The 26,322-nt window shown below is 43.6% G+C and overlaps 2 protein-coding genes across 6 annotated transcripts; one reads left to right on the top strand and one right to left on the bottom strand.

Moving 5' to 3' along the window:
* Positions 1-2,389: 2,389 nt before the first annotated feature.
* Positions 2,390-7,064, bottom strand: NPY1R (neuropeptide Y receptor Y1). The gene is made up of 3 exons (XM_076337620.1): positions 6,953-7,064; positions 3,390-4,239; positions 2,390-3,269 (listed from the first exon to the last, which is right to left on the bottom strand). Exons 2-3 carry the CDS (start codon positions 4,143-4,145, stop codon positions 2,811-2,813), a joined length of 1,215 nt encoding a protein of 404 aa, XP_076193735.1. The 5' UTR covers positions 4,146-4,239; positions 6,953-7,064; the 3' UTR covers positions 2,390-2,810.
* Positions 7,065-15,040: 7,976 nt separating this feature from the next.
* On the top strand, positions 15,041-25,261 carry NPY5R (neuropeptide Y receptor Y5). 5 transcript variants are annotated; one of them, XM_076336578.1, is made up of 3 exons: positions 15,041-15,221; positions 17,988-19,117; positions 20,669-25,261. In XM_076336578.1, exon 3 carries the CDS (start codon positions 20,678-20,680, stop codon positions 22,007-22,009), a length of 1,332 nt encoding a protein of 443 aa, XP_076192693.1. In that variant the 5' UTR covers positions 15,041-15,221; positions 17,988-19,117; positions 20,669-20,677; the 3' UTR covers positions 22,010-25,261. The 5 variants fall into 5 exon arrangements, with proteins under 5 accessions (XP_076192693.1, XP_076192692.1, XP_076192691.1 ...); XM_076336577.1 differs by having other exon boundaries at positions 17,988-20,152; XM_076336576.1 differs by lacking the exon at positions 17,988-19,117.
* Positions 25,262-26,322: the final 1,061 nt, after the last annotated feature.

Below are 26,322 nucleotides of genomic sequence, written 5' to 3'. Positions count from 1 at the left end.
TTCATTTCCGCTGTCGTTTCAGGCAGCATCCCCTGTGCTATTCGTATGACGGTGTGCTAGCCTGTGTCCTTAGCAGAGGCTCAGAAAGGCTTCTTGCAGGCAAGTGAGGAAAGATAGAAGAGAAGCCTGATCCTAGGACAGCAGTGCAGCGGAAAAATGGCTCCTGAGCTTAACACGGGCTAGCCGAAGGAATGCTCCTACTTACACTTCACCTTGTTTATCAGGCGCTGGCGGGCAAAAAACACCTGACATGCATTCTCAGGAGACAGTATGAGACGGTATCAGACGGGCTGTATGATTTGAGACCGTACCTCAAGCAGGAGAAAGGTTGACATAAGAGGAATTACGTTGCTATCCCACTGGAGACCTCCGAATCTTAGGACACACCAGTTTTAGGTCTCTGTGCACCAGCAGATTCCTCTAAAGTTGCTCCAACACCTACTCTGTATAAACACCTAATTCAGCCTGATCAAAAATTTCCAGCAAACTAACTGGAAACTTTCTCAAATAATTCCGTTTTCTTCTTCCATTGCATTGGAAGAAAGTGCTTTTTTCAAAAATGGGAAAAAAACATAAAACTCACTGTGATTTTTTTTCTAATGGGAAAAACTCACTGTGACATTCTTAATAGAAAAACGTGTCTGGGTTTCTACATGGTATTTCTCTGTGAAAATACACACCCCTTAGCATATGAAAATTATCGTAAAGTGACAGGGGAATAATTTCAGGAGACTCTTGTCAAATTATTAGCAACACGCTCCATAGAGAACCACAAAGAAAAGGGAAATCTCATAAAATAGAAAAGGGCAAAGCTCTGAAAGAAAGTTCTGTCTTATAATTCATTTTCTACACTCCCTCTCTGTTCTCAACCACAGAAACCTCCTTTTTAATTAAATTATCTGCCAGTAGAGAAATACGTGGAATTATAATGCACAAGAACACATTGCTACTTTAATATTCTACACTATAAGACAGCACAAGGCACAGTTTTTGACTCTTAAATACTGGCAAACCAAATAATTTTCATTTCTTAGTCATTTACCCATGTCAAATTTAGAACATATTAAATTCACCGTCACATCCTGAGATCTTTTTGCTCAGAAAGATATCAGGTCAGATTTCCATTTATGCTACATTTACACCCATTTTACAGACCCTCTTCTCTGCCAGAACAGTTTAAAGTGAACTTGCTAAAAGAAAGTAGGGTCTATATTGTATTTTTAAAAGCTGATTATTCAAAAAGGCATTGATTATACAGCAAAGTACACTGTATGACACAGAACCTCAGCTGGCTGATATTGTTGTAGTTTCATTTACAGCAGTCAAGTTATGCAGGTTTCCCTCAGCTGGGGATCTAGTCATGTATAGTTTGTATAATTAGAGGATATATATTTTAAGCAATAACACACAGAGCTCTATTGTGTATATTTGGCAAATATTTCCACACTTCAACCAACTGTGGAAACTGTGAGTTTGGAAGCTAAACATACCAATTACACCCAAACTATATCCGTATCCTCCTTTTGAATTTTGCAGATCTTGATTAAACCATCCATTGTCTTGGAGATAATCCAGATTTGTGCCATTGCATCTGAACACAGAATATTATGAGGCTATACATAATTTATGTAGATCAGCACTAATTATTATGAGAAGACTCAGGTAGCTAAAGCTTCTTTTTTTAATACCAGACCTGATTTTCACCTGATTCCATCACTGCGAGGATGGAATTGCACCTTGTACAGACAGTGAACAGTCCCACCTCCCTTTAGATTCTGGACATAGGTCTTAAGGAGAATTTGCATGGTTCATAGGCTGGGGACGGACAGTACATTTTATCCCAGCAACACTAACTCCTGTCAGTGATGGCAGATGAAAATGGGGTTTGGGTTCTTTAAATTAAAAAGCCTGTATTATTAAAATCAGCTATAATCTGTTGGGACTGAAGGCCCATTTTTGCTTTCATTTGCTGTGGTGAAACATCAGAGTTATCCCATTGTGCTCTGTGGAATTACTGTAGGGTTTTATTCTCGTAAATGAGAACAGAATTTCTCTCTTAATCCTGTCTTTAATCTAAGTGATTACAGCCTGAATTGCCTCTATAAATGAGACAAATGCATGTCCCCATTTAACATATTCTACAGGTTTCACAGAATCATTTTCTGCGTGCCTACACTGATTTTACAGGATTTTAACATCAATCAAAAGCCGGATTAAAAAAAGAAGAAGAAGAAGAAGAAGAAGAAAAAAAAGAAGAAGAAGAAGAAGAAAAAGAAGATGAAAAAGAAGAAGAAAAAGAAGAAGAAAAAGAAGAAGAAAAAGAAGAAGAAAAAGAAGAAGGAAAAAAGAAGAAAAAGAAGAAGAAGAATTCTTCGATGTCCTAATTTTATGCTGGGATGGGTGTCCTCTGTAGTGACAGCTTCCCTGCGGTTCATATTGTTTCTAATGGTCTTAGATGGACACTCCTGAAAATTACTTCTTTGAAAAAAATCAATAAGTATATCTTTATGCTAAAGCACATAACTGTACAAAGAAAACAGAACAAAAGACAGCTGATGAAAACCATAGGTAGTAGCAGGTCCAACTATGTCTTATAATAAGTTTCAGGTATAACTGCTGCGAACATTAAAGCAGTAAAAGGGGCAAAAATGCACAGTGTATAATTTCAAAGTGACAAAAATCAAAGTTCCTTGGGAAAAAAAGAAAAATATTACCCATTTTGTACTTGTTATGTAATTGTGCTTGTCCTTGGACATGTTTCACCAGCGATCACACTTCCAGCAGTTTGGTGTAGAATTTTTATTACTTCTTTATATTTTGTCATCATCATCGCTATTAATTTTTTTAAATGCAACCGGGCTTGCCTGCCTTAAAGAGGTTTTTGAAACATCTGTGTGCATGGTGGACATGGCTATAGTCTCATAATCCTCCTCACGGGAGCGGAAATGACAAAAATGAAATAAAAACTGCAAGTCCCTTTGGAAGTTCTTATTGAGAAACCCATAGAAGATGGGGTTCACGCAGGTAGAGATCATGGCGGTGAGGTGGCAAATCAGGAACAAAAGGTTGTGGCTGCAGGTAGCGACAGGCAGAATTTCGTGATTCCAATCAAACACGATATTGAAGATGGTGAGAGGCAGCCAGCAAACTGCAAATGCGACCACTATTGAGATCAGCATGATGTTGATCCTTTTGGTTTCAGAGGATCTGTACTTATTGTCTCTCATCTTGTCCATCATGTTGTTCCTTTTTTTTAATCGTATGTATATCTGCAGGAAATTCAACACAGAGAAACATGTGGGATATTTTAACCTACAACCATCATCTTTGCAAGGATAAACAAACATCAGACAGAAAGAAGTACATATCGCAAGGGGATTCTCTCTTACCTTTAAGTAGCAAATAAATATAAAACAAAGCGGTCCAAAGTACTGAATCACCAAAAGCGTCGTGGTATAAGAAAGCCTGGCAGTGTCCAAGGGGAACAGGTCCAAACACACATATTTGTCCTTATATTCATCAAATGTTATGTTTCTGAAGGGTTCGTCCGTTAACACGTGGTAGATCAGGAAAGGCAAAGAGGAAGCTGTGGCTAAAATCCATATGGCAGCAATCCCCAGGTAGGCATGTCTGTTGTTCGGCCTCCAGCCACGGGGATTGATGATCAGCTGATGGCGTTCGATAGCAATGAGGACTAAAGAAAAGACCGAGACGGTGATTGAGGCACATTGCACGAAAGGATTCAATTTGCACATGGCCTCCCCAAAAATCCAGTGGTCCATTAAAGTATACACAAAGGTAAAGGGAAGACACATGATGGTCACTAGAAGATCAGAAAAGGACAGGTTGACAATGAGGATGTTGGTAACATTGCGCATCTCCTTTTGTTTTAAAATAATGACAATCAAGGCCAGATTCCCAGAGACTCCCAGAATTATCACAGTCCCGTAAGCCAAGGCCAAAGTGAAGACCATGGCCAAAGGCACATGGCAATCCTCATCCTCAAACTGCAAGATCTGCGAGTTCTTCTCCGAAAAATTCAGGTGACCGGACCTATTCCCCAGGGGGGCGAGAACCGACGTGTTCATGTTGTGCCCAACTCGCTGCACGACGTTCACAGCCGCCGCCGCCGCCGCCGCTCTCATCCAGACCGCTCCCGGAGTTCAACAGGCGCCCATCAGCCGGCCAGGAGACCCTCGGCCGCGCCCGCGCCGCCGGGCCGCATCTCCCGCGCACCACCTGGGGAGAAGGGAAGGAGCAGGGCCGGTCACCCCCGGGCACGTCGCCCGCCCCGGCACCCCCACGCCCGCCCCCCCCGGCGCGGAGCCGCGGCGCGGCCGGGTCCCGCGGGGGAGCGGAGCCGCCCCGGCCTCGCCTGCCCGCGGCGGGCGGGCTCCGCCGCGCCGCCGCTCTCCCCGCGGGCGGGGATGGCCAACCCAGCCGCCGGGGAAAGCCCCGCGGGAGCACGGCGGCGGCGGCGGCGGCGGCGGCGGCGGCGGCGGCGCCCGGTCCGGGGCGGGAGCGGGGGCGGCAGTCCGGGGGAAGAAAGGCAGCAGGCAGGATCCAAATGCGGGGGACGCGACCCCTTCCCGGCCCTTTCCAAGTTACACGAAATAACCAGCTGAGAAGCAATTTCAGTCTTCCACCAGCGCAGCCTTTGCTTGGTGTTTTACATCTCCTCTTCACAAGTTTAATCCGCAAAGGTCTGCTTTCTCAAGCTGCTCTAAGTGGAATTATACCCAGCTATCGCATAAGGGCAAGGGAAACCCCATCTGACTGATGTGAGGGGCGGAAAAATTACTCCAAAAATTGCTGCATTCTTTTTTACCTAATACATACACTTGATGTTGAGCAGCCGAGTGCCCACAGCAGCACTGGCACCGAGTCAAAGGCAAATCAGGAACTCTGAACACCTTAATCTCAGCTAGCAGGGCTGTGCAGCAAAGAAAGAACAAAACAAGACGGAAGACAAAAAAAATAGCAAAAATTAAACACTGCAGAAAATTTCTTGACCCATGCAACGCAAATAGGCGTGCCTAAATAACCACGCCTTTGCAAGGCCTTGGATTTTAAAATCAGAGAAACTCAGGCATGTGTTCAGGTGGGGGGGGGGGGGGGAAGAAAAGAAAGAAAGAAATCAAATAACCTGACACACCTTTTACTCCAACTCGCCATTAGTGACAGCCACACTGAATCTGGAACTTTCCCTCTGCCCAGTCTCCCACAAGCTAGATTTATTGCTCACTTACCCTTAGGTTATGGTGATGAAAGTAATGACACTTAAAATTCACACAAGTGTGTTTCAAACCTAGCTCCATATGGCACTTATCACAAAAGCTGTAAAAACATGGTCCACTAACATGTACTTCATTAAAAGTTACCCTGAACGGGTGAGCTTTTGGTCTTAAATGATATTTGGTATAAATCTCAGTGCCATCGAAGTCTCCAGAGCAGAATCGTCTTTGCCTGTTACTGGTGGCAGACACCCTTTTAACCAGCCGCGTGCTGGGGACCAGAGCTGGGGCTGCCTCCTCACTGGGGCAGAGCCAGCGTGTGAGGGCTGGGCTTGCAGATCCGGCTCCTCCTGAGGGTCAGCAAAAGGATGACCATGCCAACACCTTGTCTTGTCACCGGCATCACAAGCTCACCTCAGCTGGCTCTGCTGGCTCTTTATAATCACCACATGGCTACATGAAACCATGACAGGTGATATAACTTGCCTCTGAGTGACATTTTACTGTCAAAGTTAACATCAGTGGCTTCGGACAAAAGGCATCTCTGCCTGAGGTCTGGCTATTCTGATTTTCAAGCTAGCTAGGCATGCACCTGAGCATTCTCTCTCAGATCTTCTGCCTCTGCTAACTAAATTTATCAGGTCTCCCTAGTCCACAAAGTCTGTTTTAGGGTCCAATAAAGAACCTCCCACCTGCCAGGGCCTCCTGAAGCACCGCTTCAGCCAGAGCCAGAAGTAGGTGCTTTACCCAAAGGGCAAGCATGCAGGTGATGCGGAGAGTCAGGACTCCTCAATTCCCAACAGTATGACTTCAGCCCAGCCCGAAAATCAACGTCTGGATTTAATCATGATCTCCACTGTCACTCGTACAGCATGAGGTGGCAGTCCAGCTCTGGGACTTGACGGGACGATGGGAGAGGCAGAGCAGGCGAGGAGCCATGTCCTGCAAGGAGAGAACTGGACAGATTTTCTCACGAGCTGGGACCTCATTGCACCCAGCAACGTGGCGGCCTAGGTTTCAGGCTCTGGGTTTTTCTTTTCCCTTAACTAAGCTCTGCGTTTGCTTATTTGTTAAATATCAAATTCAGAAACAGAAAATGCCACTGCTCCTTCTTCCCTTGCCTCCCTCCATAGCAGAGATGCAACCTAAGAGCACGTCTGGGAACCAGCTCAGACACACAGCACTGCTGGCAAAGTGACAAGGAGTCCTTCCTCCCTGCCCAGCTCTCTAAAATGGATGAGGTATCAGGAGGGGGTGAAGTTGCAGCTCCTGAACAGCTGCACTGTTCCCTGTCCCCTGCCCCACCAGCTCCCAAGCCAGGGGGGAGATCCGTCCCCATCCTGGGTGCTGGCGTGGGGTGGGGAAAGCCCACAGCTCTGCAGACCCCTCCGGGTGATTGCACAGTCTCCCCCCACCGCACATACCCTTCCAACTCTCCGGGAGGATTTTGGTCAAAAGTTTAGCACCAGCAGACAGAAAGGGTGAAAAGAAAAAGAGGTGAGTGGAAATACACTGTAAAAACTATTGCAGCTCTTTGAAAGGAAGCACAAAACACTGTCAGCGCAAGCTGATGGTTCACCCAGCCACTCGCAAGTCCAACCTGGAGCCTACCCCTCCCTGGGATTTTGCCATCTGCACCTAGGAGAGCAAGCAAACACCAGCCCAACCGGCACACAACCACCCACAGTCATGGGAAAGCAACCGCAGGGGAAACTCACCTTGCAACTGCTCTGCCCGTCTTTGATCTGCTCAGGGGCTGCCTCAGGAGGCTGGATGGAGAAGAAGGAGTAGGGAAAGGGGAAGGATCCTCTGGTACTCCTCCAGCTGAGATCCTAAAGATTGGTGAGGAAGGCTGGAGACTCCCCCTTAAAGCCGAACTCCACCTTATCTCAGTATCACATGATGGTGCTCTGCTGAGCAGATCCTGAAAATCTCACTGCAAGCACATCACCTTTAAATTACACATCTGGGGGTGGGTTGCCTAGTAATTCCGAAATAAATGCAATTAAATATTGAAACAAAAGAGGAGGGGGGGAGAGTGCAGGGAAAAGCTCAGGAAGGGAGACTGTTTCAAGTCGCTGTCTGGCTGTTTCAGCATTTTGTCTGCAAGTTATTGCCATCTTGTGGCCAAACCAAAGATGGAAATAGAAGCTTTGTTGGAAAGTGGACGAGGAGACAATTTTAACTATACAGAGCAAGTTACAAAGTTCGGGTTTGGCTTTTTAAACCAGTACGACTAGCTTCTGGTCTGTACTTATCATGATGAGCAATGACTGGATTAAGAATTGTCAAGTTGCTTTCTTGCTATTTTTTTTCAGCTAGAAGCAATAAGAAACTATTTTAAAAGTAAATTAAGTCAATAAACTATCAAACCTCAGCTGTCACTGTAGCCCTTGTGGGTATTTTTCTGATTCATCCCAGCCAAGTGGTTCACCATCCTGTATGACCCATGGAAAAAGAAAGGCATTTCTGCAGGTTCATACAGAGCAGTGGGATACTCCAGGGAGCAGGAAGGAAAATGGACCCCTGAAAATAAAGAACAAATCTCCACAGTGAGATGCAGAGCTGGAAAGGTGGTGGCTGTTGCCTTGGCCAGCTCTTCTGCTTCTTTTGAAAACTCCAGTTTCCAGCAACCAGACTTTTTTTTTTTTTTAATGCAGCTGGCATGAGCAGCTCTGCAAACTACTCCCAGCTATAGGAGGATAGTTTACTATTTACTGAACAAATTTATAAAAAGCAAAATGGAAAATTTTATTTTCCATTCGCTTTTTTCATGATCCTGAAATACCTTGCTCTCTCACTCACAAAAAGCACTGCTGCAGAAGGTCTACTTCAATAGGCATACAACCCAGTGAGTTTGGAAGCCAGTACAGAAGTCCGAGAGAAGTTACCCACATAAACTTAAGCAGCACTTTAAAAATGCCACGACAAACCCTGCAGGCTGTATTAGGAGTTTGGATTTCTTGGAAAACAGGCATGCCCTAACTGTTCCAAGACTCCAGATTAATTTTTCAAGTGTAAGGATTTACAGTCTCTTATATTCTTGCCTTCAGGCATACCCCTCTTACATGGCGACACTCTTATGTTGTGGATAACTCTCAAGTGAGGAACCATGTTAATTATAGCTAAAAAATTAGTTGCACGTAATAAATGATTGTAACATTTTTTGCAGAATGAGCCTCCTGGGAAGGTTTCAAAATCCAGCACTGAGGTTGATGTTTACACTGTATTTCCAGGAGCTTGGCTCAACTGCATTGTAACTGCAGTCCTCGATGCGAGAAAGGGACGTGGAGGCATACCTCAAGGTTGCTATAAACCAGTAGCGGGGGCACTGCTGACATTTTAACAGCAGCAGCCAGAAGGTAAGTGCAGGCTGTATATAATGCCTCTTAAGAACTTCAGTCATACGTGGGTCATTAACATGCACCAGCCTCCATCTGAGCAGAGCAAAGGTGGATACACTTAGGCAGAGACCTAAGCTGAAGATCCCAGAAAGAGCATATTTCTGTCTGAAGCAGAGACACCCTAGGACATGTAGAACTGAGGACTCTCATTGCTACGGATGTGGAATGATCCGTTCACATTACAGAAAAAGAGAATTATTGTCCAATAATTTTTAAGGGCAATAGGTGTATTGCTAGGCAGAGAAAAAGTCTTTTTCTATGCCAGGATGATTCCACTACTTCCCTGTAATGCTCTTACCATATGGGCAAGATGGCTATTTTAAAAATTAAAATAAGCATTCTGTGATACAGAATTGTAGTACTCTGCCAACAGGTATCCAGAGCAGAGATACATTTTTAGGACCAGTTCAGAATAAGAGGCTTGGGTTAACATGACAAGGTTTTGGTAGCAGGGGGGCTGCAGGGGTGGCTTCTGTGAGAAGACATCAGGAGCTGCCCCTATGTTGGACAGAGGCATTTTCAGCCGACTCCAAAATGGACCCACCCCTGGCCAAAGCTGAGCCCACCAGTGTTGCTGGTGGTGCCCCTGTGATAACATATTTAAGAAAGTGTAAAAAATGCCGCATACCAGTTGTGAGAGAGAGGAGTGAGAAAAATGTGAGAGAACCAGCTCTTCAGACACCAAGGTCAGTGAAGAAGGAGGGGGAGAATGCGCTCCAGGTGCAGGAGCAGAGATTCCCCTGCAGCCCGTAGTGAGGACCCTGATGACGGAGTTTATCCCCTTGCAACCCATTAAGGACCATAGTGGAGCAGATATCCACCTGCAGCCCATGGAGAGGAGCCCATGCTGGAGCAGGTTCGCTGGCAGGAACTGCAGCCCATGGGGGACCCACGCTGGAGCAGTCTGTTCCTGAAGAACTGCACCCCATGGAAAGGACCCACGCTGGAGCAGTTCTTGAAGAACTGCAGCCCGTGGGAAGGACGCACGTTGGAGCAGTTCATGGAGGACTGTATCCCGTGGGAGAGACCCCATGCTGGAGCAGGGAAACAGCATGAGGAGGAAGGAGCGGCAGAGACAACGTGATGAACTGACCGCAACCCCCATTCCCCGTCCCCCTGTACTGCCCAGGGGGTGGGAGTGTAGAAGAGTCAGGAGGAAGGAGCAACTCTGGGAAGAGGCAGCGGGGGGCGGTGGGGGTGTTAGTTTTGTCTTTGTTTCTCACCATCCTACTCTATTTTTAATAGATTAACCTACCACAGAGGCATTCATTTGCCATCCTAGCAAAATCAAAATAGAGAAATGCCACTGTTTCTGCCACAGAAATTTCCAAAGTTTCAGATAGGTATGATCTTCTTTCTCCTCCATTTTGTCATTAGTCATGAGGATCTCCATTTCAGCAGTAAATGAAGTGATTCATAATACTTCACATTTTAATGGTTAGTATATACAAGAATTTCAAACATCATATAAACACAGGCGAAGCAAGCCTCACAATACTTCTTTTATACTATGGAAATATAATAATTACCTACAAGAGATTGAAGATAGATCCTACGTGTCACTCAGTGACCTGAACTCACAGTGATGGCAACAAATATTCATAGTTATTCACACTGCAGACAGATGCAAGGTTAGGCTTTAAACAGTGCAGTGGAGCAATGGAAAGGGCTGCCTCAGTCACTGAGTCTTTCAAACATACATATGTCTGTATATATATATACACACACAGCTTCTGTAACCTGAGTCTTACTACAAGCTTCCTGCTCTGCCATACTGTTGTGTGCCCGCCTCAGATGACTGAATCTCTTGGAGCTCTATCAATCTTCTCTGAAGCACTTCACATACATGTGAGCACTAAAACACACTAATAAATAATCACTCTAATAAACAGAGACAGGCTCTTTTCAAACTCTTTCTATTATAGCTATATAAAATACAGGTTGTGCAGTAAACGCCACACAGCATTGGGTGTGTTCTGTAGGAAACTCAGGCTTTAGCAGTTCCTAACTATTCTGTGCATCTCCAGTCTCAACACCAAGCTGAGTGTCTCCAGCTGGAGCACCAAGCCCACAAAGATGTCAAATGCTTCCTCAGTAACTCTTATTCTATTGATGAACACTATCAGGACACGAGAACACTGGAGTAGCAAGATAGCCATAGTGTTAAAGATTATCCTCTTCCAGGGAGTAAATTATTTCACTGCATCAAAGGCACCCTGGACTGGAAGACTGTGTTTGTTTGTGTACGTATGTTTATTTTTGTGAAGGCATGACATTGCAAAAAGAGAGTAAGTACAATAAACAGAACACAAGTATCTCAACTAAGGAAATAGAACAGCTTGAGTAAAAGAATACAGAATTTCTTTGAAGCAAAAGCACTGAGAAGGAACAAGATGTTTTTAAGAAACACATGGAAAAAATATGCCAAGAGATCAACCCATTAAAATTCTCTCTCACTGTAACTCTCAAAAATGGAAAAGAAAAGATGTCATAAAATGAGGCTGTCACTTTTATGACAATGTATTGTCATGTGTTCAGGCAATGCAATCCCTCTGTAAAATTTAAAATCCACCGAGTGAAAGAACCCCACGAGAGTCATTTGTGGTTTCAACTGTATATAAAACAAACTGAAGTCACCGCTATGGAAATGAATGGAAACACTCTCTGAAGGGTTTTTTAACTTTATTTTTATTGTTTTCATTTTCTAGTAATGAACGTCAGTACCACTGAAATACTTGCATTTCACATTACACTATTCACAGATAAGGGAACTCATGCTCCTTGGGGCAAAAGTCTGTCATCAGTAGACTAAATAGGCGTTTTGCTGTTGAGTACAATGAGAATAACAGCAAATTCTCTGTTTGGCTAAGAGCGTGTTTATTCTGCAACGACTGCAACTGACACCAAACATAACAACACTTTATTTGACTGCTAATGTCACAAACCCAAAGAAGCTGTGTGAATAATTATGTGGTTAATCTCTGCTGAGAGTCTTGCTGCTGCAGTTCCATTTTCAACAATACAGCCAAGCTAACTAGTGTAAAGCTATCCTGATCATATGCAATGTTACTTAAAGTCTGCTCGAGATACAACCTAAATTATGTTCACCCGGTAAAATACTAAGTCATGTTTTCTGCTACGGCTACCCCACTCTGTCCATTCAGGGTTCAAACTCAAGTACACTCATACACAAGCTCTCATCTGGCTTCAGGTGAAGCAGGAATAGGCCCTGTGCCTCAGCATGATCATCCAGAAGGGGCATCAATAGTCAATGTGTATAACACCAGCCAACAAATGTGATGACACCTGTTAGGCAGCAAAAATGATCAATTACATGCTCACCCTTGGATGTATTTTATTAGCTAACCATCAGATGTCCTGCCTTTCATCGCAAAGACATCTCAACCATTGCAACCTTTTCAGTAGTCAGACTCGCTGCCTTCATGCCCAGCTGCTTTATGTGAGGTAAGAATCTGTGGAAGGGATAGGCCAAATATACATCTACAGAAGCCAGACATAAGTAGTATTTTTAATAGTGTTTTGTAACAGTATTTTAGTATTTTGGGGGGGGTGAACGGTTGGGTTGATGCATGGGAAAAATTTTGACCAACAGAAATGCTTTATACATATCTCACAAAATGCCTCAAACTCTGTAGTAGCTATGTCCTACCGTTTTAGACTGTCTTGCCCATGGATAGGTGCTCCGTAGGCAGCAGGCTTTACAATAACATTAGACTTTGCCTCATGGCAAGCTTTGCTACTCAGGGTGACTGACTGCATGCTGACTTAGACCTTCATTTTTTGTGGCATTCATCAGTTCTCACTAACTTCAGTTTGAGCCTTCATTTCTTTCACAGTTAGCCTTTAGAAGCTAAGTTTTCAAAGATATTGGGATGACACTCCTGAAAGAAAGATACATTCGGGAATGTGTTAAGAAACATGTCAAAATTAATTTGTATTCTTATAACCAGAGAGTTCTCTCCTGTATTTTCTGTTGTGCCCTTCTGACTCGGGAATCCCAGCCTTCTCTCTCCGATGCACCATTTTTCTTCCCCAGCTCCCCCAGAACAGGTACCTGTCATCATCACCATCTCTTACTTCCTCAAGGACTCCTCCAGGATTTCAACACCACTATGGAGGCTGGTTTCTAGGGAACTTGTACTATTATCTGTTGTCAGTCCTGACACTAGACACCTTTAATGTCAGTACCTTTCCCATCTCTAAATCACCTATTTTATTATTCAGTAGCATTACTGGCAAGACAGAAGTACACAAATGGTGAAAAGGAAAAAATGATAATGGTCTGAACAGTAATTGCCTCTGGTGTGCACAAGTATCAGGGATGAATTGTCCAAATACAGCTGAGAGAAATCTGGTGTTATTTACAGGTCCAGGGGGAAAAAAACCCAAACAAACCCATACCTGCCAGTACATTACTGGTTGATGAACTCTCCTGAAATAAGACAACTAACAAAACAAGTATGAAATTTTGTTCTTAGAGAAAATTGCTTAGAGGAAGAAACACTTGTCTTACTGACTGCTCTTGCTAAGAAGCATGTAATTTCTGGAGGCTGTTTGGGAAACTGTAGCAGTTGACTGCCTGCCTTAGAAATGGTCAACATGGAGGTAGGCTCTTTGTACCTTTACGAAGGTACAATGGCATCCCACATAAATCATAGCTGTGCAATGCAAGAAACCATAATTTCCCATTTGTGGGCTCTGCCAGCAAATTTACATTTTGTTTTAAAGACAACGTCAGTCTGCTGTAGCCAGAAGCTTTCATAGAAAGATAGTGTCTCTAAAACTTCCCTCTTTCCAGGAGAGAACTTCCACTTTAAGAAGTGGGGCCAGCAATCTGCAAAGCTTCCCTGGGACAAGGGACACCCAGGTAAATTGGTGCCCTGGGAGACGATCTTAATCCCCCCCCATCGCAGATTAGAACCAGGGTGGGTTTCTATCTCCAGGTCAAATATTTGCGTGAAAGCTTCGAAGACATCAGTGTTAGGTGGGAAGATGGTCGAAAATGCTAAGAACAGCTGCTCAGCCCTAAAAAGGACTAATTTTGTTCTCTTTTGTGACTAACAGGAGAGCTGTCTTAAAAGGATGAGATGGATTGGCACGTCACTTCCACCTGGCAGCTCCCTGTGCTCCACTTGCACATGCAGTGATTCACCAGCAGTGGGTGGTGAATAATGCAGAAGCGGGTGAAAGAAGATGGGACGCAATCTTCCTCACCATCCCGAGCTCATCTGCTGAAGATTCAGGTTAATTGTTCCTTGATCGCTTACCCTAAAATTAATATTTTTTAACCTAAGTTAAATAAGGAACCCAACTGGACTTTCAGTGTTCAAAAGTTATTTTACAATACGGTTGATCCAGCTGTTTTGTCTTTGTTTAGTACAGACTTTCACAGGCTAATTATACTGACAGCTTTTCTGCAGTGCTGTGTTAATATCAGCTGTCGAAGGAGTGCCTTGGCAAATGGAAAAGTCATTACGTTTTTGTGTCAGATTCTGCCACTTGTGTTCCCAGAGACCTGCATGTCACTCAGTTCTCCAGTAGCCCTGTAATTGGACTATGATCAATGAGTCTTCTTGTGCTACAAGATAGCAGCTGGTAAGAACAGCAGAATTTGTCTTTTCATGCTTTGTGCTATGACACACCCAAGAATTTTTACACTTTAAAATATTGCTCATTTTAAAAAATGCCCTGCCTTCCCACTGATGGCCCAGGCAAAATTAAAGCCACCCTTCAGATATTTGCTTCCGTAAGAACTGTAAGAATTCAGAAAGGAAAACTGTTTGGGGGAAATCCATCACCTCCCACCTCTTCTAAAATAATGGTAAAAATTAAAGGGTGTTTGAACAGTGTGGCTAAATACAACCAAGGCTCCGCTCCAGCCGAAGTGAGGGGAACTAGAGAGCGCTCAGGTCAGAGCTCTGCGATTGCCTGGCTACGCTCACACTTCCCGATGTCCCGCGACACGTAGAGCATTTCACCTTTTCAAAATGCTGTGCCCTAAATTCAGGGTGAGAAATTGAGAGCACCCCTTAAATACTGGCGAGCGCGGGGTTTGTTTACAGTCTCACTGTATTTCCATGGCAACTCTAATTGTCATACCGCGCAAGGCTGAAATAACAGGCTCCAGATACCGCACGGAACAGCCTCCCGAAATGCGCCCGCGCGGCGGCTCCAGCCCTGACCCGCCGGCGGCCGGGCGAGCAGCGAGCACGGCGGCTGGCATCCGCACCCGCACCCGCACCGACAGCGGCAGCGGCACGGGCAGCGGCGGCATCCCGCCCCGGGATCCCGCCCCGGCGCCCGGCATTCGGCCGCAGGCGAGCCCCGGCGCCTCCGCAGCAGCCGCGTAAGATGCGCCGCCAGGCAGCCTGGGGGATGCGCGCTTCCCCCTGCTCCCGGGGAGCCGCGCTCTCCCCACCGCGGCCCGGGCCGGAGCTATGAGTGCCGCCCGGGGCTGCCTCCTCGCCCCGCGCTACGCACCCGCGCTACGCACCGCGGCCCTTTCCGCCTGCCACCGCCGCGAAACCCCGAGGCGCCCGCGGGAGCCGGCAGACGCGCGCAGGTAACGCTCCGCGGGGCGCGGAGCCGCCGCGCAGGGAGCCCCGCGGCCGCGGCGGGGCTCGGCTCCCCTCGCGGGGCGGCCGCGCAAGTTTGCGCGGGGCAGCGCCCTGCCAGCAAACGCGCGGAAATCGTGGGGTTTCGCTTCAGCCGCGGGGGGGTTTGGCTGCCGCGTCCCCGGCGAGGGCCGGCCCCGTCCCGCCCGGTCCCGTCCCGTCCCGTCCCGTCCCGTCCCGTCCCCGCCGCCCTCAGCCCGAGCCGCGGCGGCTGCGGGGAGCCCGGGGCTCCTGGCTAAGGACGGGTGCGTGGTTTCGGACGCAGGGCGGTGCGGGGCGCACGATGCGAAGTGATTCCCTAGCGAGGTGTAGAAGGGCAAGAGTAACAGCCTTCCCCGTTGGGGGTCTTTTGGGGGGGGTTGTGTTTGGGGTCGTTTTTCCATTGCAAGCCGGGAGCTGCTGTGCTCCCTGGCATAAAATGTAGTAGCGCATTTCAAGTTTTCTGTTCTGGCCAGCAAATACCCCATTACACTGCATAACATTTCCAAGGAGCTGGAGAAATGATCCAATTAGTTGGCTTTTGCTTATTTTGGGAAGCCGTATTCTTGTTTTCCAGGGTAATGTTGCAATTCTTCTTTTAGTTAGGCACATAAGGAGGCATCCGTTAACATGCACGAATATCCGTTTTTCTGGACTTCTGAAGTATCTCCATCCTTTGAATTCTCCCAGGTTCTCGGACTAGTTTTTGCTGTTGCGTGTAATGAACAAGAACATTTGAAGCAGCAGCATTTCATCTTTAGCTTGTGTTGTGAATGCGGCTCTTCAGTGGTTTCAATTTTTGGCTCGGACATTATCTCAGTCTTTAATGATGTGAGGGCAACTTTTCTCAAGTAGTAACAACATAGCTCAGTGCTTTCCTTAAGCTTAGGGGGTCAGGCAGTTCCAGCCTGCCATATTAACTCTTTACAACTGTGTAGAAGTTTAAAGACTTTCTCTGAATTTATTTTCTGTACAGTCTTGATACCACTCCAGTATTACGGGGGCAGAAAGGTTGTGTTTCTCAGCGAGTTTTCACATTTTGCTTCCTCCCTGCATGTGCTTGTCTTTATTTGTTTTTAAGGTAGAAAAAGGTCTCCTAAGATTGTAAATTGTTCACAGCTATAAAGATTAATTGTCCTGTATAGACACTGTTATACAGACTGAACTGACTAGACCATACAGGCAGGCACCAGCCAGTCAGAGTCAACTTAACAGATACTAATATTGTAGGATATAAGCCCTCATCCATGAATAAACCTTAATATAAGTATCTCATCTAACAGAAGGAAGATTTTCTGAAAGAACAATTGCCTTCAGAGGAGGATGGTTGCCTGCCTAACTTTTGTGTTCTTGAAAATTTCCCTTTAAATACATAGAGAAAGAGAAATACCTAGCCTATTCACTCTCCTAGATTATGATTTATGGATTTTGTATTTTAAATGATAGCTTTAAGTGCAATAATGAGATTAATTATAAGATTATAAACATATTAAACTAGCATATTTCAGGTTATGTGGTACCTCTAACTCAGCTAAACCTCAATAACGGTTTAAGTTCTCCTTGTCACTTTCAGGCCTTAGATCAACTGCAGCTGAAAACTCCTCTGAAGCATGATTTTGGTGAAAATAAGTCACAGTATTCAGGCAGTCACACTGGGGTGTATCACAGATGAATGTGATTTAAGGAGGTGTTATTTGAAATCTTTCAAGATCATGGTACATCAACTGTCATAAAATACATTTTACTGTAAAAGATAACCACAAACATTCCTTGTATTTAATGTTAACTGCATTAATTTGATTCTTACGGTAAATATTCATATCCCTGGATCCTGCCATGAAGCTGCAGTCCCTCCTGCCTTGTGCAGCCTAGCCTCCTGTCTCAAGCATCCCATTGAAACTAAAGGAGACCTAAGCAAACCCACTTAAAGCTCACAGGGTGTGGGCTCATACGGGTGTAGCTGAGTACAGGCTCAGGGAGTGTATGCAGACCAGGAATACAGAAAGGGGACCTCATTTGCTTGACTGATTGATGTAGGAGGTGAAAGTGATCCAACTTTTGGAGCTGACAGCTAGAAAATCTTCATCAGGTACCTTCAGATTGATTAAATGTGATCTTGAAAACAAGCACAAGAGCACCATGGCACTGTGGTGCATTCAGTTTAGAAATACACTTCAAATATGAGGAGAACATTTTCAAAAGAGGCTGTATTATTTAATACTATTTCCTACAGTGGGATTTTCAGGAATCTTCATTTCCCTAAAAGCTGCGGCCACGTGCCGCACTGGGATTGACCAACCGACAGAGGGAGGGTGAGCGAATCCCCAAAAATAGAAGCAGCTGTTAAAACAAAGCAGGAAGATAAATGCCAATAAGTGCACACAGCCCTGTGAAATCAGTGGTATGCTAATACGAGTCTGGGGACTGAAGAGCAATGATACGGGAGGAACACTTTTGTTTGCATCTTTACTGCCAGTGGCACTCAAGCTGAGAGAGCAACTGGTTCCTTCTGAGCAGGAGAGGAAGCTCGGAGAGCAAGAGATCCACTTGGCGATTTTTGAAATTTTGGGGGAAAAGTCTGCTTTCATTTCACACATCCAAAACAAACATAAAATCTTTTTGGGCGTATTGCAAAGGGAACTTCTGTCAGCACAGCAGTTCTCTGTTGAACCAACAGACTGTAGTTTTATTCTCTCTCTCTGTGTCTTTCTGTCACTCTGAAACCGTGACTATAGGGAGGTGGTGCAGAAGTGGCTGCAGTGCACCGTGGACTCCTGTGGTGCCCCGAGTGTCCAGCCAGGGCCTGACCAGAGCATGTTGTGGCTTCTTCCTGTGCTCCTTCCTCATGGAAATCAGGACCTGTGGTAGGGGAGATGGCGCCTGCTCAGCGCTCACCCAAGGCAGAAGGCAGCCACCGCACAGGGGGGATGGAGCTGGAGAGCCCGCGCTGGACTTCAGAGCCACTCCTGCTGAGCTTCCTCAGTATTGATGTGTCTCAACAAAATATGTCTACTTTAGCAAAACCAGCATATTCACTTTTTGTTTTTAAAGAATTGTATTAAAAACATGATGAACTACTCTGCTAAAGCTGTACTGCAAGAGCTTTACGTGAAGATGTAGAAATCTACAGAACCTGGCAACAATCTTTCAATTACATTTTTCATTTTCAATTTTCAGTTACAGTTTTGAGAAGAACTCAGTAAACATTCATTTAATAAACATGTTCCAGCATAACAACGCATACGATTTTGTTCTTTGGCCCTAGTCTTAGCATTACCTGTACTGAATATAAATTTGTAGAAGACAAAATAATTATGGTGCATCTGACTTGAGACTCTCTGCCTTTTCACTTTTAGTCTCCCAAAGCTGAAAGTGGCAGTAGGAAATAACAGCAACACCAACAGATTTTTTTCAATTCTTTTCATAGAATCCATTGAATAAAACTAAGCAAGATTGAATGAAAATACACAGATTTCTTTTCAGACCGTAGCACATAATTGAAATGGAATGGACTAACTAGATAGAGAGCCTTTTCTACCAGTAGGGACGCCTACTTTTTCTCCACACAGTGATGAACCTATGGCCTATGATCAATCTTTTCAATGACAGCCAATATCACCAAAAAGTCTAGGGAGGAATCTGCAGTTTTGGTACATGGATCAACAAAACTTCCACACATATATAGCTGTTACTACAACTTAAGCATCGGTGTGCATTGTCACTACTCAGTATGACCTTGGGACAGATATGATTATGTGCGGGCATTTTACTATTACTGAAAATACCTGTAGAAGCTCTAGAAGCAATCCTAATCTCCAGGTTTCTGAGAGAGAAACAACATCTGCAGTTTGTTTCTCCTTTACAGGTTAGTCCTTCTACCTAGTATCCGTTAAAATAGAAGACTACACAGAATGATCCCTCTTAGCACAGGGTTACTTATGTAGGCACACATAATAAATGAAAAGCTCATTCCTTCAGAGTCATCATCACTTTGAGAGCATTCATTGTAAGAGTTTTTGAGGTTTTTTGAATCTCAAGATGTTACGGGATTTCCTTCCCTCTTTCTTACTAGTCTTCCTATTCTCAGCCAATGACTGGTTGGTTAGTGACCAAGACTTGGGCAGATCTAGCTCTTGAGTGAAGTTTCATTTCCCTTTCTCGAATAACTCCTGACTGGTTTCAAACCTGCTATCAGGCAATGGGATGCTCATGTTGTGATGTGAAGGAAGGAGCACATCTGCATGTGTAGAGGAAACCGATAATAATATTATTGCACTTGGAAGAAGTCAGCACGATACAGCTCACTGAGAGTAGCTACATTCTTGAAGAGCCCTGCCTTTTTTAGTTGACAGGTTTAGCCTTCTGCTCAATTTATGGGTTTTGGGTTTGTTTAGTCTTGCCTAATATTTCTCAGCATTAAGCAATTTTGTACAGGACATTGGCACTTTGGGGAATTTTGACTTTGAAACTTTAGTACATGCAGGTGTTTAAGTTAAACTGGAGTTTAAACTGAATTCTCTTGTCTTTCTATTTCTTCTAAAAGAAAGACTAGTACATGAAGATTCTGTAGGCAGAATAACTTTGTGCTGAGCTAGGTTTTAATGTTAGATGTTTCTGTGCTGAATAATTAGCAGTTCCCTGAATTTTCAAATGGCTGTGTGGGGTTTGCTTCCAGTTAACACTGTCCTCTCTGTATTACATCCTATTACTTTGTATGTTTCACAGGCAGTTTTCCCTTCTGCTTGAGTAACAGTTAAAATATGTTCAACACTCAATAGAAGGTGGTTTGTATATGCACCACATTAGGAATTCCATCTTAGATCACTGGCAGTGGATCTCCTTATAAACTGATCCGTTTTGAAAGCTTTCACCTATTTTGTGTCAGTTTTCTACTAGCAAGGTAAGAAATACTACTGCAGTTGTTAGCATATGTCAAAACATCATATATTTTCAGATGCTCTCATTATAATTTGCTGTCATGTAATGATTAGGTACATGCCCAGATGGTGATTGTAATTTCCTTACTCATAGCAATGAGCTGTTATTCACATGAGTAATCTCACCGACTCTAAATGGATTGCTTTTGTAGCTAACTGCTCCCTCATGGAAAGGCTGACCATATGGTCTATAGCAAAGCATAGTTAAAAGCCAGCTTCATAATGCAGAACCTTAAATTGTCATCATCCCATGTGAGCAGCCAGGTAGGAGGCCTAGGTGTCCTGAACGCCACATAATAAAACCTACGAAACTAATTCGTGTTGACCTGAAGTTATGCAGGATCTGCCTCACAGTAGAATAACATCACTATTAATTTATTAAGGTGGTACAAGGTAAATTTATGTTCCTTTACATTCTGATTAACAGCAGTATCATCCTTCCTTCAGATCCTAATTAATGCCTTTCTTGTTCTAAGCAGGACTGTAAAATGGATTTAGGATTCAAAGACCGTAACAACAGGACACCGACCAAGAACAACTCTGCTACTACAAAGAATTTTTCTGCCTGGGAAGACTATAAGAGTAGTGTTGATGATATACAGTACTTTCTTATTGGGCTGTACACACTTATAAGTCTGGCTGGCTTTATGGGAAATCTGCTTATACTAACGGCTCTACTAAAGCGCAAGCAGAAGACAATAATAAACATTCTTATCAGTAACTTGGCCTTTTCTGACATCTTAGTTGTGCTGTTTTGCTCACCTTTCACACTGACATCCGTCCTGCTTGACCAATGGATGTTTGGCACTATCATGTGCCACGTAATGCCCTTCCTCCAGTGCGCATCAGTTCTAGTTTCAACTTTGATGTTAATATCTATTGCTGCAGTCAGGTACCGTATGATAAAATATCCCCTTTCTAGCAATTTAACAGCAAAACAAGGCTATTTCTTAATAGTGACCATTTGGGCCCTTGGCTTTGCCATTTGCTCCCCTCTGCCAGTTTTCCACAAAATTGTGGACCTCAGCAAAACTCTGAATTTAGAGGCACTGGAGAACAGGCTCTTGTGTATTGAGTCATGGCCTTCCGATTCCTACAGAATCGCCTTTACAATAGCCTTATTGTTCATGCAGTATATATTGCCGCTGGTGTGTTTAACCGCTAGTCACACCAGCGTCTGCAGGAGCATAGGTTCCAGACTGTCAAACAAGGAAAACAAGTTTGAAGAAAAGGAGATGGTAAACCTAACTCTTCATCCCTCTAAGAGTACCGGCACGCAGGTGCAGCCCTCCAGCCATTCCAGATGGTGCTGCGCCTTTGGCAGAAAGCACCACAGAAGATACAGTAAAAAGACTTCCAGTGTGATGCCAGCTATTTCAAGGCATCATCAGGATACTCATTCCAGAGACCTCCCAGATACCTCTGGCACAGAAAAAAGCCAGCTCTCTTCCTCCAGTAAATTCATCCCTGGGATACCTATCTGTTTTGAGATGATCCCAGAAGAAAATACAGAGATCCAGGACATGATTACGTTATCCCGATCCATCATCAGAATTAAGACAAGATCTAGGAGAGTTTTTTGCAGACTGACAGTGCTAATCCTAGTTTTTGGTTTCAGTTGGATGCCTCTTCACCTTTTCCACATTGTGACGGATTTTAATGCCACTCTCATTTCTAACAGACATTTTAAATTAGTATATTGCATATGCCATTTACTGGGTATGATGTCCTGCTGCTTGAATCCCATCCTCTATGGGTTCCTTAACAACAGCATAAAAGCCGATTTAATGTCCCTTATTCCATGCTGCCAAATACCATGATTTTATGCACCCCAAGATAAAATAAAACAAACAAGCTTGGCTTTCAAGTCTACTGATGTGTATACCTGTAAAAGCTAAATTAGTTTAGTTTAGTCTGACTTGGTTGTGATTAGTAGCATTTCGTGCAAATGGATAGTTCTACGGCTGCATGTATTTCTTGCATTGGGCAGAAATATATAATAAACTATAGTAGTCTTCTATCTGTTTCCTATCACACATAGGAAATCATGCCCAGTGTACAAAACCAGAATAGCATTTTCATTACCTGAAATATTGGCAATCTGTACTTTGGAATTAAACAGAATATGTAATGAGTAATAAATGTAAGACTACTTAGACATATCAGTATTAACTGTCATAAAACTATAATAAAATGCATACCGTTTACTAAATAACTATTGTTGAGACTACTTCAGTGCCAACTTTCACCGTTTTCTGAGCTAATTAAACATTTGTTTCTGGACGTGATTAGAAAAATATTTTTCCTTAGCTCTTTGACTCATACCTTGCAATCTTTGCAAGATGCTTTGCTACTGCTTCCCAGATTGCCTTATTCCATGGAACAGGTTTGTGGGTAGTTGTTCTTGTCTAGATTGTTTTCATCTCACTGTGTTTACCCAGTACAACCTATCCCTGACTTCCTTAGCCCCTTTTTACTCTGGCTTGTCATTTTATGTAATTTTCAGCCAGGCCTGAACTTATCTATAGTTATGCCTTTGTTCTTACAGTGATGACTCCCCTGAACATACAACATGCTTCTGATCAGAGTAAGCCTCATTACCTAAGCAAGTGAGAGTGGAAAGAAAAAGAAAATGGAAAGACAGTGGGATTTTTTCTTTTCCTTTACCACAAAGCAAAAGCATACTGCACTTCATTATAGGTGACCCACTTGCTTTGGAGAGCTGCAACAGCTTTCAAATAAACATGCACATGCGTGCGTGCACACACATGCGTGCGTGCGCACACACACACGCATGCTTTCTGCATCTCCCTCCCCTCCCTCCTTTTCTCCTTTCTAACCAGACCAGTACTTTTTCTTCCAAATTTAAATCACATGCATCTTCCCTAAGGAAGTCATATTACATTTCACAGCACAAATGCAAAGGGTGTGTGTGTGGGTGTGTGTGTATATATATATTCTTTTTTCCTCCCTGGATTACTCTAACTTAATAACCCACCTCCGCCTTCAGGATTCGGTAAATGTACAAAGCCTCTGCCCTGAGTTTTAAGCTGTAAAACCTCTACTCATGTCTAACTGGTGATTATTTCCTTTTCTCCACTAAGATTTCTAATCCAATAGGCTTTTTTACATAGCCTTTCCAGGCTGAGAAATAAAGTTATTATTTTTATAAATGGGTGGATGGGAAGGGTCATTGTGCATTTTTTGCCTTCAGGTACTTCCCTTCCAGTTAGTCTTTAAAAGTGAAAGCAGTTCTTTTATTCTGAGGAATTGTCAAATTATTTTTATCACAATGTTACAATTCCAAGACCTTTTCTCCCCAAGCCATCATCTGCTGAGGAGTTTATTACATACCAGTTGGTAGTATCTTTGCTTCTATCATTAGGATATTTCCCTGCAGTCTAGTTCCTAGTAACCCATTGTTCTTTGTTTTCGCTGTTGATATACTTTAATAGTTTCTTCCTGGACACTGACTATTGCATTTTGCAGATTATTATCTCCTAAAGACCTACAGTATGTCATTTTATAGAGTACAAATGGTACAGAATACAGAATATTGGAACAATAGGTTTTAAAATAGCTTTTAACAAGTTTTAAATAGTTTAATTTTAAAATATTTATGGTAATCTTGGTAGATAAACTTAGGAAAAAATTAACTAAATCCACAGCCAGACCACAATGATATAGTTCGACAGAAGTTACAGCAGTTTATGCCCTATTTATGTCTACACATTTTCATGTCATTGTAATGTATCATTTAACCTTATTTATATCATGTGATGTAACCAAATAGTATAAGAGCATAAGAAAGCAGTCACATTGTTTCAGCTTGAAATATTCCTTCCAGCTTTTTTTTTCCAATTTACTGTTACCTTCCTTCCTACTTGCTGTTTATTTTATATTCCTTCCTTTCTTTATATACTTTCAGAATTTCAACCGTTTTTAATTCCTACACTTAGGATTGTTATTTAAATATAAAATAACTGTTTATTCACTAATTACTCTTTTCAGATCAAATCGTACTCATTTTCACTGTATATGACACACAGAATCATGCTAGGACTTGAATAAGGCCTTCTTCTAGTTTCTGAGGTGCACAAAGATTAGTCTGTACACTGGTGATTTTATATGAGCCCAATCCATTATCCTGGATGGATAATATCCTGGAGCCATGCTCCCTACTCTTTACACTGATCAAAGCACAACAAATTGCAATGTGGCAATAGAGAATTAAATCAAGACAGCTGCTGAACTTGAGTCCTGTGCCATCTAAATCTGTCTTCTCTTTTTTAAGATGATCAATGGTGGGAGAATGTGTATTTTATTTTTATTTATAGACCAATCATCATCATTATAATTTGACATCTCCAAAATGTTACTGTCTTTCCTCTGAAATGTTAAATAAAAATAAAATCACTTTTCCACCTTCCACGTTCCTTCAACAGCCAGTATAACTTGGTCCCAGTATCAGCAAGGAGTACATAAGAAGCAGACAGGAGCAGTAGCAAGTGAAATCAGGCAGAAGCCAATTCCCAAAAGAGTAACTTCTACGAGTGGGAGAGGAAACAACTGAACCATCCATTTAACATTTTCCCAATCTGGAACATTAAAAAAAAAAAAAAAATTCAAATCACAAGGATCCCCCCACCCCATGCTTGTTGAGTAGGCCTCATCTAGTTTGAGCTGCAGTAGATGCTCCTACGGGCTTTATGTACAACAGTGACTAGCAGTGTGGTTTTGTCTCTATTATGTATGTCAATATGTCTTGGGAAGATGTAGCTGACCACAATATCCAGGGACATTATATCATTCTCATATGTATACAGGTGTATGTACAGGTACAGATGTAGATATGTGCACTTCCTAGAAAGGAAAGCACATTGGAGTTAGAAGAATGAAGGATTGTAATGGTACGGTGATCCCTCTCTATTAATAAAAAAAAAGATTGGAAAAAACCCTCTCAGACAGCTGGTCTTTGTGTGTGATGAATGTTAAAACTCTTATGACTTGACTCATATGAGGAAAATAAATGTTTTTTTCAGTTCTACAAAATAATATCCTTGACAAAGTTGACCTTTTGTAAATATCAAAGATTAAATGTTGTTAATAGCTCGCCTTTGTCCTTCCTCTTTCAGCGGAGAAGAAACAGGTGCCCATTAAGAAGTGCTGGCGTGGCCGGGTCACTCCTGAGCCAGCCGGGCCAGCGGGGCCGAGGATGCCAGGAGCTCAGTATGGGCTAACACTGGAGTATATTTATTTAGGTTGTGGGGAAGAGGTTGGAGCCTCTGTGGTTCTCCATAGTGCCATGGCAACAGCGGCCGAGACAGATGTGTATGGCTCCCATAGGTCTAGAGTAGCTGTAACCACAGCAGGCAGTGCAGAGTCCCTGCCTGTGGTGGGGCAGCCAGGGGCACCGCGTCCCAGGCAGATGCCTGGTGGCTGGTGGGGGAGAGCCAGCCCTGGGCAGGGCTGTGGGCACAGGAGAGCAAGCAGCAGGGACGCAGCAGGGACACAGCAGGAGAAGTAAAACGCATTGCCGCTTTATTTGCTGGTGGTTGCAGCCTTTCTAGGCACGTAGCTCTGTTCCTGGAGCCTGGAAGCTCTCGTGACAAAACGTTTCCTTCTCAGCAGTGTGAACACCTGAGGAAAGGAAAAAAAACCCACCGTCCACCGATCTGATGATGTGCGAGAACCAAGAAGAGGAGCACAGTCGGGAAGAAAAGTGTTCGCTCCCAATCATGCTGGGAGAAGCATAGGACAGGTGGCATGGAAAACTTCCCTACCTAAAGATTATTAACAGATCAAAAAACCCTTCTGTAATCCATAGGGGTCTGTCAACTAGCATTGCACTTTTGGAAAAAAATCAATAGTTTTCTCACAGTAGTCCCAATGTCTGTCTGTACAGCATACAAGATAAACAGTATTAAACGTCAGTCTCCTGAAAGACATCCTTCATAAATGCTGTAGGGTCCAGGAATTTAGCCTTTGATTTAGATGAAAGCCAAATTATGCCTATACTATTTACAATAAAAAGTCCTAGCCAGAAAATATATGGTACAGTCTGAAAGTCCAGAATTTTGAAGCCTGAGAACTGTCTTAGGGCAGTGACAGGACTCTGGTCCTAGACAAGTCT

This window comes from Aptenodytes patagonicus, chromosome 4, assembly GCF_965638725.1.
Source record: "Aptenodytes patagonicus chromosome 4, bAptPat1.pri.cur, whole genome shotgun sequence".
NCBI classification, from domain to species: domain Eukaryota; kingdom Metazoa; phylum Chordata; class Aves; order Sphenisciformes; family Spheniscidae; genus Aptenodytes; species Aptenodytes patagonicus.
This window is presented reverse-complemented; position numbering and strand designations above follow the sequence as displayed.